The following is an 11,878-nucleotide window of genomic DNA, read 5'->3' as shown; positions in this document are numbered from 1 at the left end:
GCCCCCCAAGCGCTACATTCACTTGGTTTTCCAGCTCGGCGCGCTCTACTGGGCCAAGGGCGACTACAACGAAGCCAAGCACTTTTTAGAGATGTCGCTGGCGTGGTGTCTAGCCAATTTACCGTCGGGCGACGCCGACACGAGCCAAGGTGCGTCGGCACTGTACCGGTTCCTCCTCGACCCCACCTTTGCGGCCCAGGACCCCACAAGCGACGAGGCGTGGGCCAAGGTCGTCGCCTTCTTCGACCACAACGAGCTCGAGACTGAAGTGTGGCAGGACGAAACCTGCTTTAGCTGCAGTCAGCCGATGCAAGGAATCTGGTTCGAGTGCTCCAAGTGCCCCGCCTTTGCCTATCATTTCTGCGCCAGCTGCCTGCGTCAAGGCAAGTCTTCGACGTTCTGCGACCACGACACCAGCAGCTTCAACTGCTATGTGCCACCGCGCCGGTACCTTCTCGAGCAAGCGCTCGCCACTCGCGACAAGGCGGCTGTGGCCGAGTACGCTGCGTACTGCACCATGTACAACGTGGTGGACCCCGTCGAACCAATGGCTTCTGACGACCCCATCGCAACGCGCTTGTGGCACCCGATGCTCTAGGTATCTGCGGTCTGTTGAGTTGAGGATAAAATGTGATGATTGCTTTGCTGTCTTTTGCATGGAGAGGCTCGACATCGCGGCGAAGGCGAGCGAAGCCGATGGCAGCAACACGCTTGAATCACCACGCCCGAAGCCACAAGCTGCAGCTCCCATCGCCGCACCTCCTTGGAGAACTCCAACCTCATCAGCATCCCTCGTTGCAGCCTGCGACGCGACGACGGTATGACTCATGACTCATCGCTCTTCCTCCGTAACCTGTCGCGCCAACTCAAAAAGGGTACTTGGCGTCTCTCCCGCGTTACGCACGGCCCTGCTATGGCGTGCTGCCATCAACGTCACGATCGAAAACATTGAGTTTGAGTTTGAGAAAAGATACCTGGATGTATCTATGCCCACCGCCTTTGACCACCTCGTCATTGAGTCTGGTGCTGTCGTCACTGGCCGCTGATTGGTAGAAAAGCGGCGAGTTTGCACATTGGTCCCGACGTCGCCAGGTGTCATTTCCCAAGAAGCGGCAGAGATGGCAGAGGAGCTCAAGGTGTTCACGGTCGACGAGGTCGCGGCCCACAAGACGACCGAGGACTGCTGGATCGTCGTGGGCGAAGCCGGCGCCAAGAAGGTCTACGACGTCACCAAGTACCTCGACGACCACCCGGGCGGCCCGGAGATCATCCTCGACCTGGCGGGTCAGGACGCCAACGAAGAGTTTGAGGACATTGGCCACTCGACCGACGCGCGCAAGGCGCTCGACAAGTACCTCATTGGCTCGCTCAAGGAGGAGCCCAAGAAGGCTGCGGCCGCCAAAGCCGTCACCGCGTCCAAGGGCACCTCGGGCGGCAACACGTCGCTCTTCCTCTTCCCGATCCTCATCGCCATCCTTGCGCTGCTGTACAAGATGAACAACTAGACGATTAAGAATATGATGAAAAAGTATAGATACAGACAAATGTTTAGAACATGCTGACCAACGGGGGCACGTGGATGCAGTCTTGTCGACGACGCATCACTGCGGTGGAGGGTGTGTCTCGCTTGGACAAGCTCGCGCTGGAGCAGTTGCTTGTACGATGGTGGGTCATACCAGTTGGTGTTCGCCAAATCGATATGCCCACAACATGCAGGAACCAATGACGCTGAAGAGCTCCAAAGCGACGAGTACGTACACGTCAAGCCAGCAAGGCCACTGACATTCACCACGCCGGCGTTCCTACCGCGCATGATTTCAATACCAGTAGCGCTGCAGCCATCGTCGGCGTGTCAAGGTAGCCGGCGACACCAGCGTTCCAAGATCGTGCACGGAATTGTCCATTTTCAAGTGATATTAGTCTGTCCACCGACTTGAGCCAGTTGAATCTTGTTCATCGCAAGCGTTTTGATGCGTCATTGCATTATTTTTAGCGGATCGCATGAGCTGCTGGCGGATCGCCGACGACGTCCCCACCGCGCTTGTCGTCTCAGCCGCGATCGAGCGCTTCGCCAACGGCCCCGCCAACCCGACACAAGTCGAGCGCATCACCACGTACCTCGCCGAGTACCATCCTCTCGCACGCCAACCCCCTAACCTCCTACTAACCTCCTAGTCGCAACTGGTTTACACACGCCGCCGACCTTCGCGTCGCGATTGCCAACGAAGCGCAATGGAAGCTGTGCGTTTTGCTAGTGGCGTCGTCGCCACACTCTCAACTCGGCTATTAGGATGGAGCTACCGATTCGACTCAAGCTCGCGCTCGAAGAAGTACTGTGCGAGTGGGACACCGTTCCACCCGAGACTTCGTCGTCGATTGGAGTCCCCGTGGCCCAAACGGTCGCGAATAATGGGAGCTACAGCGCCAGCTACGACTGGGTGTGTGTCGCGTGTGGCACTGAGAACCGGTTCGAAGACTCGTTCTGCGTCACGTGCTGCGAACACTACTCCGTGTCAGTTCCCGACGCTGGCGCGCCGTCTGCCCCCGAGTTCGACCCCTCGATGGTAATCACCTCGTACGGTCTGACGTCGTGCGACCTAGTCTTAGGCGATGCCATTGCACGCGGACTGCAACGCGGTGGATCTCTCTCTGCCCGACTCGGTACCAAAGTGGTCTCGGCAATGGACTCGCATGGATTGAGGCTGTTGTGTAGGCCACGCAGCCGCCCCCTGCGCCAGCCGAGGTAGCGTCAAGAAGACAGTTGTCGACTCATGATCGCAGTACTGTTGATGACACAGGAGATGCTGATCATCCCGGTGCCAGTGCTCGACGCGGCATCGGAGCGATTCAAGGCGCTAGCGTTCGCAGCTGCCACCAGCCCACCTTCCCCAGCCTACATATAATGAGACGAAACAAGATCTGACATACAATTGCGGCGCGAGGACCCACGTACGGCGCTGCGACCAACGCCTTCATCCGATCCAGCCATGGACAGATGTCCCGTGTTGTCGTCAATGTTGTAGCCAAACGTCATTGATGTAGCTCCAAGACACACAAGAGCGGCGCAAAACTGCCTGAATTCGTATTAAGATAAGACACTAGCAGTGCAGCGTCCAGGACGGCAGTTCTAGCTGGATGCGTTCAAACATCCTGCACGTCGCTATAATTGCCCGGGAGGTTGAGGCGCTGGAGCGATCGCGTCGATCCCTGGTTCGCCAACGACGTTGCGGGAGAGATCGAGCACAACGAGGCTCGAGGACGGTAGCACCTTGGCGAGAGCAATCGCGTGGTGCGTAGCAAGATCGTGTTGCACTGGAGGTCGAGGACGCGAAGCGAGGCTGGCAAGGCAGTCAGAAGGCCTTCAGAATTTGCTTCGTCCGCGTCTGCTCGATCAAAGCGCTGGTTCGAGAGACGGAGTGAGCGCAAATGTGTGGACGCTGCAAGTGCGGATGCCAGTGCCGCGAGAAGTACGTTCGCGATGGAGTCAGCTGGGAAAAGGACAAGATGCTGTTGTTGCATGGAGCTTGTCGACAGGCTGTTTTCCTGGCCACCAACACTGCGCTGTCAAGATTCAGACGCACTCGACCAGCTGATGCCTCGCGCTATTGACACAATGTTATCGGTTTGGTTCAACATTGTCTGCTGCCTCCGAGGAATATAAATGGCTTGCACGGGCGAGTACACCGATGGACACTAGTAGATCAACGCCATCGCTGGGACACCCGTCAAATTCAGGCCCGGCAACAGCATCAAGCCGCCCGCTCTACCCTTGCACGGCCTCGAGGTCGCGGTGGCCCGAGCAGCACAGACAATGCAGCCCCCAGGCGCGCGGTGCGGCCCACACAACTGTATACATACTACCATTCATTCATCTACCTTACCAAATACTAATAAAAGCTACGGCGCCGTAGCGTCGTCTTCGTCGAGGACGCCAATGAGGTACTTGGCGAGCGTCTTGCGTGCGTCCGTCGAGTGCCCAAAGAGCTCAAACAACGACGTTGCGTCCTTCCCAGCGTGGTTCAAAATGAAGTCGGCGCCGCCCGGGTGGTCGTCCGAAAACTTGGTGACGTCGTAGACCTTCTTGGCACCCGTCTCGCCAACGACGATCCAGCAGTCGTCGACAGTCGTGTGGCCCGCGACTTCAGCCATCTTGTACACTGTGAGCGACGCCATATATCTCCCTCTTCCTCGTCGTCCGTGGCCAAAGCAAGAATGACCAGGCGGTAGTGCGACGGGCCTTGGCGCGCTTTCTATGATGCGATATCCGCCAATCAGCGGGCGCGGCGAGACCGTCTCAAACTCAATCCCACACCAATTGAGTTTTTGTAGTCGAAACCGATAGATGCGGAAACTCAATTGAGTGGCAGTGGACGTTGACGGCACGGATACAAAGACGATGCACGGCGTCACCCGTGTTGGCTACCAGGTACCGCTACTTGAGGAGGCAGCCCTCGGACACCCACTGCGTCATCTTCACCGCGGTTGCTTCCCTTCGTAAGCAGGCGACCGTCTCGGTCCCATAGATTTACCACCATCATTTTTGGCGCCAATGATGGTTGCTGTGCTGCATGGACAGAGCACCACGTCATTCTGTCATTCAACAGCATCATTTAGATGAGAAAGGATATGCGTGGAGCTGCAGTCGCTGCAAGCCCCTCGGGCTCATCTCGGTGTGGTGGCACCAATGCATCCGTCTCCTCCCTTGTGACGATGCGTCCGCTTGCAATCCATCAACGTCGAGCAGTAGAGTGTATATATGTGGTAATTTTGAAACTAAAACCTACGTGGTGGGATCGACCTCGAGTTGCGCCGAGTCAATGAGTCGCTGGATCTGGAACTGCCGCGCGACGATCGGCCGCACGTCGTCCACGTGCGCGAGGCTCTCGAGGAACGGCAGCAGCTTGAGGAGCTCGTCGTCGGCTTCGTCCGAGAACCAACTTTCGATCGGGATGCCATTGTCGACTTGATACCCAAACGCATGCGGCGAGTTGTCGATCAAAAGCACTTGACTCAAGTCGCGTCCGAGCACGTTCAAGTCCTTGAGGTAGTTGCCTTCAACGGGGAGGCAGTTGTCGCGGTACAGTCGGTGCCTACGTCCACAGTTTTTAAGACAAGTTTTCCACTTTCCAGCGCGATAGCTCACTTGATGTACTGTCCGTACGGGTCCAAGAGGTTGAGAAGCGTCTCGGCGTACACGCGTTGCGACGCTGTAAACACCACGACCTCAAACCACTCCGACACTTGAGCCAGAAACTCGTTCATGTACGGCCGCTTCTTGACCGACACCGTGTATTCGGTCCCATTGTAATCAATCTAGTCACGCTTATGAGACTCAATCCCTACTCAAAACAAAGAAAACGTACGGGAAACTTGAGATCCACGTCGGCCACATCATCGACCGAGCAATGCACGAGCGTCTCGTCGAGGTCGAGGACCTACACAGCGCATGAGATCCAAGACCATCGACGATAAAGGATCGTACGAGGCAGACTTTGGGCGACGATGCATCTTTTTTTGGTAGCGCGACGGGCCGGACAAAGTCCTGGACATCTTCGTACGCCGGCAGCGTCTTCATAAAGTAAAACCTACAGCCACAACGTTAGCATTGCGACATATATCGCGAGCAAGGGCGCACGGATTGAACTCGAGCTCGACCACTGTATCGTCGGTGGCTTCCTCGACGGGCGCTTCGTCGGCGGCCTTGACCTCGACGACCGCCGGCGGGCGTGGCGCAACGCTCTTCTTGTCGACCTTGAGCGTTGGCGAAAAGAGGTTGAGGTCGCTCGTCTCGGGCGCGCTGTCCGAGTCGTCATCGTCGTCCAAGTCGAGCTTGCGCGTGCACGTGTCGGCGTCGTCGGTGGGCTTGGCGGTCGTCGTCGATGTCGGTGCTACTGCATCGCGTCGGTCCATGGTCATATCGCTCGCTCGCGTGTACCTGGCGTGGCGACGCGCTGGCGCTTCAGCGGCGTCGAGGCAATCGGCGACGTCGGGTCGGCGTAGTACCCGGCGCGCTTCTTGGTCGGGCGGCTGGCGGCGGCGGCGGACGGCGACGTCGGCGTCTCGCCCTCGATCGCCATCGTTGCAGTGTGTGTGACCCTGTGAAACGCAGGCGCGACGCTTTTATTGAAAACGTTTATATTGCATACCAACAATAGGATATCGTTGCACAATACAATGCCCATACAAACACCAAGAGACTTCATTTCCATGGTTTGCATTCTATTGCATACATCCATCCCATGAAAAGACCAGAATAGAATAAAAAGCCACGAATTAGAAAAAAAGGCCAACCAAAAAGGCGCCACCGACATGATGGCGCTGTCAATAGATACTGGCGCCGGCCGGTCAACGCTGGAAATAGCAAGCCAGCGAGCAGCGAGAGCAGAGGGCTCGTAGCCACACGCTTTGGACCTTCTCAACGTCTACCACTCACAACTTACCACCCACGTGGTCGCATGGTCTCTCTCAACACCTTGACCGCGACGCATGCACGCGTACCGAACGTGCGCTTACGCGCTCCATCTTGCAGACGTTGGCCACAGCGGCAGCAACATACGGACATGTTTCGCGCGTACTAGTACGCATCACCGCAGTCGTTGCGTCATTGAAGCGCGTGTGATCGGCTTTGTCGTCGCTTTCTTCTGATCGGTAATGACGCTCATAGCCCTCGATGACGCCATGAGAGCCACCGGCTTGGTCATGTGCTGCGTCCACTCTCAAAGCCCCCGACAAGGACGAGAAGGAAAAGATGGCTTCAACTGTGGGAAGCGTATATACATATAGGAACGCGTTCCGCGTTATCTTATTACAAAGGCTTCGAGTGCTACGCCGGAATGCGTGGGAGTCGACACCAGCACTTGGTCGTTGGGAGTGAGCTGCGTAATACGGAGAGATCCATTCCGTGGTGGGACCCAACCGCCGAGGGTAGAAAGCGACGTAAAAACAAAATTTCACGAGGACGCTGGACAATCGCTTGGTGGAGACGGGTTCAACCCGCCACCGTCGCAGCTCCGGATCGTCTCTCACTTGCGGCTCTTCGCCGCAGACGACGCTCGACATGCGCTCGATGTAGCCGCACTTGACCGCTCTCTTGGCAAGTCAGCGCTGTACAAATGTAGTCCGTGCACAACGCGACGTTCAGCACCAAGATCCAAATCGTTGGTCCGGCCTTGACAGTGTTCTAGCTGGAAAGAAAATGGACGGCTTGAGTGACCGTACCAGCGGCTGGTGGCTGCCGGCAAGATCATGACACCGTTCCGGTCGGCGGCGAGCAAGTTGAATATGGAGGTAGCTTAGTGCATTGGATGTTGAAGCCAACGATAATATGTCATGTAAAACAACACGTAATTATGCCGGTGCCGTCGTTCGACGCAAGAGTAAGAACTTAGTGTGTGCATGTTGTCTGACATGTACTGGTGCGTCATGGTTATGGTGGATATGCGTTGATTGGCCAAGGTTTCTCAAGCGCACTTGAACTCGTGCTGTACCACACGCATGAAGAGGGCATAGAAGTGCAGCCGTCGTCTTCTTTGTGAGAGCAACACCCAGTTCAACTGGGAACGGGCGAGACTGCTTTGCCGAGCTTTGGTCGTCCGTGTCAGGAGAGCCTCGTCTATCTTCATGGCCGACGACAACCTCAACGGGACGGTTGGAAACGTGTCGCCTCTTGAAGCGAAGCAGCTTCGTACGCCCACTGTTGCAATCTCTCGGGCAGATCTTTCTTTATTGCCCAGCTTTGTCTAGCCCTTGGCAAAAATGACTGGCTATTCAACCGGTGCTACCGCAAGACCAGCAACAGGGATGGTCGCTTGGTCGTATCTCGGTGTCAAGGTTGTCTTGAGGTCGAGTCCTGCAATAGATATCGAACGACCGTTGGCAGCATCCTGGGGCTGCGCGTTGGTTTCGTGAGCCTGCTCTGTCCAACGGAAAGATCGTTTTTTCTTCTTTGGATTGGATAAAAGGCAAAGCTTTTCAAGCACGCACCGGTGATGATTGGTGCAATTTCGTACAAATCGACCAATGGCCTTTGTCCGAAAAGGCCATTGGCCAAAAGAATTTCGAGCCGTCGCGACGCTTGACGTGGGTGGCTCATTTCCAGATCCATCCTGCGGCCATGAAGCTCGTGTCCAAGGTTGCGCTCTTCCTCCTCGCCGCTGCCACGGCCGTCATGGCCATGGACCACGCCCAATGCGTCTCGTCGTGCCAGAGCCACACGGGCCGCCTGCACGAGAGCACGTGCGTGGGCTACCGCGACCGCCTGCCGCGCCCGGCGCTCTACAACAACTGCGTCGAGGCCTACCGCACGGGTACTGACGACAGATATGCCATCATGCCATGCGTAACCTGTGATGTAGGCTCGCGCGAGGCGTGCTCAGCATACTGCAACCAGGACCCGAACGCCGAGTCGCACCTCACGGCGACGGAAGCGATCACGTGCGACAAGTACCGCGCGGTCCGCCCCAAGGACAGCCAAGGCATCTGCTTGACGGCGTTTCGTGCGGCCATCAACTCAGCCAAAGTGTTTGTCGCCTCGAACGATGCCTTGTCGGGTTCGGGCTCGAGCTCGCAGCAAGCATCGGCGCCAGCGCCAGCACCCAAGGCCGAGAAGAAGCCGGAGCTCAAGATCAAGGACGTCAAGGTCGAAGGCAAGCCCAAGAGTATCTTGGAGGCGGCGCGCGAAGAGGCCCTCGCCGCGGCGCAGTCGAGCCGTGACTTGTAAAAACCTGTGGCAGCAACTACTCTTACTGCAAACATGAACCCTCGTCTGTCTCTACATGTCCATCGATTCAAGCTCTTGGACTACGGTGTCTCATGGGGTCGACACATGCCGGGCTTCTTCTTCGGCCCCACGACTTTGCTTTGCTTCCATAGCTCGGTCGAAGGCTGCGAGGTCACCGGCGCAAACGAAGCGACGAGCGGATTCGAAGCCAGATGCACCCATCGATCCGCCCGCGTCGCCGGCAGCTCCATTGTCGTCGCATACCGCATGAGCTCGAGGACCACGTCATAGCACTCGAGGGTTTGCGCGCTGCTTGCGTCCATGCACGCGGCGTCGCCCATGACAACGATGCGGCCACCTACACATCACATCGATCAATCCCCTTCGCATCCTAGTATCTGGTGCCATTTCAGACCGCCGTCTGGGATCTGGTAATGGCCTAGAATCGGCACCGACTCCCACGTGTCCGTGGTCATTGGACGGCGCATCGTTGCCAGCGTGACGTTGCGCAGCTGCGTGTAGTAGACGTGGCCGTCGACTGGAAACCGGACGAGCGACGCACTCGAGACAACGCCGACGCCATCGGTGCGTGGCAGCGACGACCATATGGACGTGCCGAACGCAATGCCAAACGGCGCTAAGAGCGCGTTTATGGCAGGGATATTGGCGCCACCGACGACCGGCCGCCAGTAGCTCAGCGTGTTGGCGTCCCATAGCTCGAGCGCCGCGATCGCCGCTTCATTGTACCAGCCGCCGACAAGGAAGAGCGACGTGTTGGCGTGCTCCAAGCTTGCGCGAAGAGAGTCGCGCTCGGCCTCGAACCACGGCTCTTCTGGGTCGACGACCAGGATCGCGCCGTAGGATGCCAGTGACAGACACGTATAGTCGACAGTTGCAATATCGACGGCGTAGCTACACGTAAGTAGCCCTAGCATCCACACGACAACGACGTGCGAGGACGCACCCTGCGTCGATGAGCGAAAGCCAGAGGTCGGCAAAGTTGGTGTGCACATGGTCGCCGTGGTTGTCGAACGGGTCAACGCCAAGCACATCGTCTTTTGGAATGTACGCAGACGGGTACTGGAGGTTCCGAAACTGGTCCCATAAGATCTATGCCCACATCATCATAGCATGTCGTGAGACGTCGGTCTGATGGTTGTACGCGCTGGTGCTTGGGCGGCGTCGGCTGCAATGGAATGCGCAGTGGTAGGTCGACGCTCCTTGCATCGGTGAGCGTCAGCCGTAGCCGGCCTTCGGCAAGAACCGGCGATGCGACGGGAATGGCCACCGACACGTGGACGCCGAACGCGCCGGTATACGGGTGCACGACACGATCGGTGCCCGATGTCGTAATCGTAAGCAGATCGCCGTTCAGTCCGGGGAGCCACACGGGTGGCGATGCAAACCGACTGGTGGCGGTCGTGGGATGGACCACCTACGTATTTCATACAGTAGAGCCACACTTTTTGTCAACAAAGGTAGTATACCGTAATGTTGAAGACGATTGGAATCGCGTCAAAGTAAAAGGCTTGGCGGCAATGGGGCCACATGTACGGACAGTCGGTGAGGTCGAGCGACGCGGGCAAGAGCGTCGGCCGCGGGTCCTCCTAGCCTCGGTCTGCTCGCGCCTGCACGGAGGTAGAGAGCGTGGCCACATCTCTTACCATAAGGCTCTCCATCCTGGCGAGCGCTTGCGTCAGGTGGAGTCGTCCCGCGCCTTGTTCGTAGACGTGGTGCCACTCATTGTGCAGACTCGAGTTGCCGCTACGACGTGGTGGGGCTACGGCCTTGTCAAAAAGTTGACACTATACCGCGGGTGCGACGGCAGGCGGGACGCCGACTGCAGCAAAAGCGACTTGAGAAAGCCGACGTGGCCGTAGCGCAGGCGCTGGGCGGGTGTCATGGCCGAGAGCAGAAGGGCGATCGCACCCGTCACAAGCGGCGCCGCCATGCTCGTGCCGTTCAGTGCCGTGCACGCGCCGTCGCGGGTCGGCCCCAAGACGTTCTCGGCCAGCGCGACGACGTCTGGCTTGACGCGGCCATACCTATGCCTCGCATGCGACTCTCTCTGCCAACACAATGCAAGTGTCGTAGCTACCCGACATCCGTCTCCCACGTGGTGAGGCCGCGGGACGAAAACGGTGCGAGCTAATGATTCATCATACAGACACGATCGCACTATGGACGATGTTGTACGTGCGTCAAGTCGGCGGTGAGCCCGCCGACGCCAATGACATCCACTTGGTCGGCCGGGTTGGTCACCACCCCGTAGTACGGCCCCGTGTTGCCGGCGGCCGACACCTACCGCACCGTTGACGACTCTCGTCGTACATGCTATCACGCGTCGTACGACAATCAGGCCGTGGGCCGAGGCTTCCGCGATCTTGTCCACGAACGGCGTGTCTTTAAAATCGGGGCCACCGATGCTAAAGTTGAGCACATCGAGCTCGAGGAAGAGGGCGTAGTTGATCGCATCGAGGAACCACGACGTGTAGACCGCGCCGTCGGTGCGAAAGACGCGAAATGCGTAGATGGCTGCGTCCGGCGCGAGGCCCGGGCAGCCGTCGACCGCGCCGCCAATGACGCCGGCCACAAACGTTCCGTGGCCGTTGCCATCCGTCAGCTACGCTTGGAAATGTCCATGCTATTTGGCTGCAATTCTTACGTCGTCTTCGTCGGTCCAGTTGGAGATGTCATGGACGTGGCGAAACAACGACCGCGAAGACGGTGCGAGCCCGGTATCAAAGATGCCGACCTTGACGCCTTGGCCTACGACGCGACGAGCGAGATGCAAGTCGGAGCATCGCGCGTGAGGTGCTACCTGTAATGTTGCGCGCCCAGAGCTCGGCGACGTGGTCGATGCCGTTGATGGCGCCTATGCGATGCTGTCAGCCGCCGATTTTAACGACCATCGTAACCGAGCGCTGTCGGCGGTGGCAGCGACGGAGGTTCAGCTGTTGCATCGGCCATTTCCGATTGCGCTGCGAGCGACAGGCGCGTGTTGCGGCTCAGCGACTTGAAGCCATGGGCGTGCAATCGCAACGACGCCAGCGCGTCGGCGCGCGACGGGCCATAGCGGCGCGGATCCAGCGACATACCGCGCGGTGCCACAGGGATCGGAGCTGCCATAGCACAAAGTCGGTCGGGTAGGCGGGACGG

General features: G+C 58.1%; 6 protein-coding genes across 6 annotated transcripts; 3 read left to right on the top strand and 3 right to left on the bottom strand.

The window, feature by feature from the left end:
• The first annotated feature begins 1,058 nt into the window (after nucleotides 1–1,058).
• SPRG_15474 (hypothetical protein) lies at nucleotides 1,059–1,555 on the top strand. Its single transcript, XM_012354539.1, has one exon. The coding sequence runs from the start codon at nucleotides 1,119–1,121 to the stop codon at nucleotides 1,503–1,505; it is 387 nt and encodes a 128-aa protein (XP_012209929.1). The 5' UTR covers nucleotides 1,059–1,118; the 3' UTR covers nucleotides 1,506–1,555.
• Nucleotides 1,556–2,001: 446 nt separating this feature from the next.
• Nucleotides 2,002–2,747, top strand: SPRG_15473 (hypothetical protein; the record flags this gene model as incomplete). The annotated part of the gene is made up of 4 exons (XM_012354538.1): nucleotides 2,002–2,126; nucleotides 2,176–2,241; nucleotides 2,291–2,548; nucleotides 2,714–2,747. 4 exons carry the CDS (start codon nucleotides 2,002–2,004, stop codon nucleotides 2,745–2,747), a joined length of 483 nt encoding a protein of 160 aa, XP_012209928.1.
• A 1,099-nt stretch (nucleotides 2,748–3,846) lies between these two features.
• SPRG_15472 (hypothetical protein) lies at nucleotides 3,847–4,173 on the bottom strand (the record flags this gene model as incomplete). The annotated part of the gene is made up of 1 exon (XM_012354537.1): nucleotides 3,847–4,173. The coding sequence occupies one exon, from the start codon at nucleotides 4,171–4,173 to the stop codon at nucleotides 3,898–3,900; it is 276 nt and encodes a 91-aa protein (XP_012209927.1). The 3' UTR covers nucleotides 3,847–3,897.
• A 560-nt stretch (nucleotides 4,174–4,733) lies between these two features.
• On the bottom strand, nucleotides 4,734–6,110 carry SPRG_15471 (hypothetical protein). The gene is made up of 6 exons (XM_012354536.1): nucleotides 5,936–6,110; nucleotides 5,636–5,888; nucleotides 5,483–5,585; nucleotides 5,364–5,435; nucleotides 5,144–5,313; nucleotides 4,734–5,090 (listed from the first exon to the last, which is right to left on the bottom strand). The coding sequence occupies exons 1-6, from the start codon at nucleotides 6,075–6,077 to the stop codon at nucleotides 4,781–4,783; spliced, it is 1,050 nt and encodes a 349-aa protein (XP_012209926.1). The 5' UTR covers nucleotides 6,078–6,110; the 3' UTR covers nucleotides 4,734–4,780.
• Nucleotides 6,111–8,058: 1,948 nt separating this feature from the next.
• SPRG_15470 (hypothetical protein) lies at nucleotides 8,059–8,773 on the top strand. Its single transcript, XM_012354535.1, has 2 exons — nucleotides 8,059–8,306; nucleotides 8,355–8,773. Exons 1-2 carry the CDS (start codon nucleotides 8,114–8,116, stop codon nucleotides 8,717–8,719), a joined length of 558 nt encoding a protein of 185 aa, XP_012209925.1. The 5' UTR covers nucleotides 8,059–8,113; the 3' UTR covers nucleotides 8,720–8,773.
• SPRG_15469 (hypothetical protein) lies at nucleotides 8,764–11,631 on the bottom strand (the record flags this gene model as incomplete). Its single annotated transcript, XM_012354534.1, has 13 exons — nucleotides 8,764–9,077; nucleotides 9,135–9,631; nucleotides 9,684–9,829; nucleotides 9,882–10,154; nucleotides 10,207–10,326; nucleotides 10,384–10,471; nucleotides 10,531–10,764; nucleotides 10,818–10,867; nucleotides 10,916–11,020; nucleotides 11,070–11,342; nucleotides 11,385–11,488; nucleotides 11,541–11,604; nucleotides 11,626–11,631. The coding sequence occupies 13 exons, from the start codon at nucleotides 11,629–11,631 to the stop codon at nucleotides 8,800–8,802; spliced, it is 2,238 nt and encodes a 745-aa protein (XP_012209924.1). The 3' UTR covers nucleotides 8,764–8,799.
• Nucleotides 11,632–11,878: the final 247 nt, after the last annotated feature.

The sequence above is a fragment of the Saprolegnia parasitica genome (assembly GCF_000151545.1).
Source record: "Saprolegnia parasitica CBS 223.65 unplaced genomic scaffold supercont2.166, whole genome shotgun sequence".
NCBI classification, from domain to species: domain Eukaryota; phylum Oomycota; class Saprolegniomycetes; order Saprolegniales; family Saprolegniaceae; genus Saprolegnia; species Saprolegnia parasitica.
This window is presented reverse-complemented; position numbering and strand designations above follow the sequence as displayed.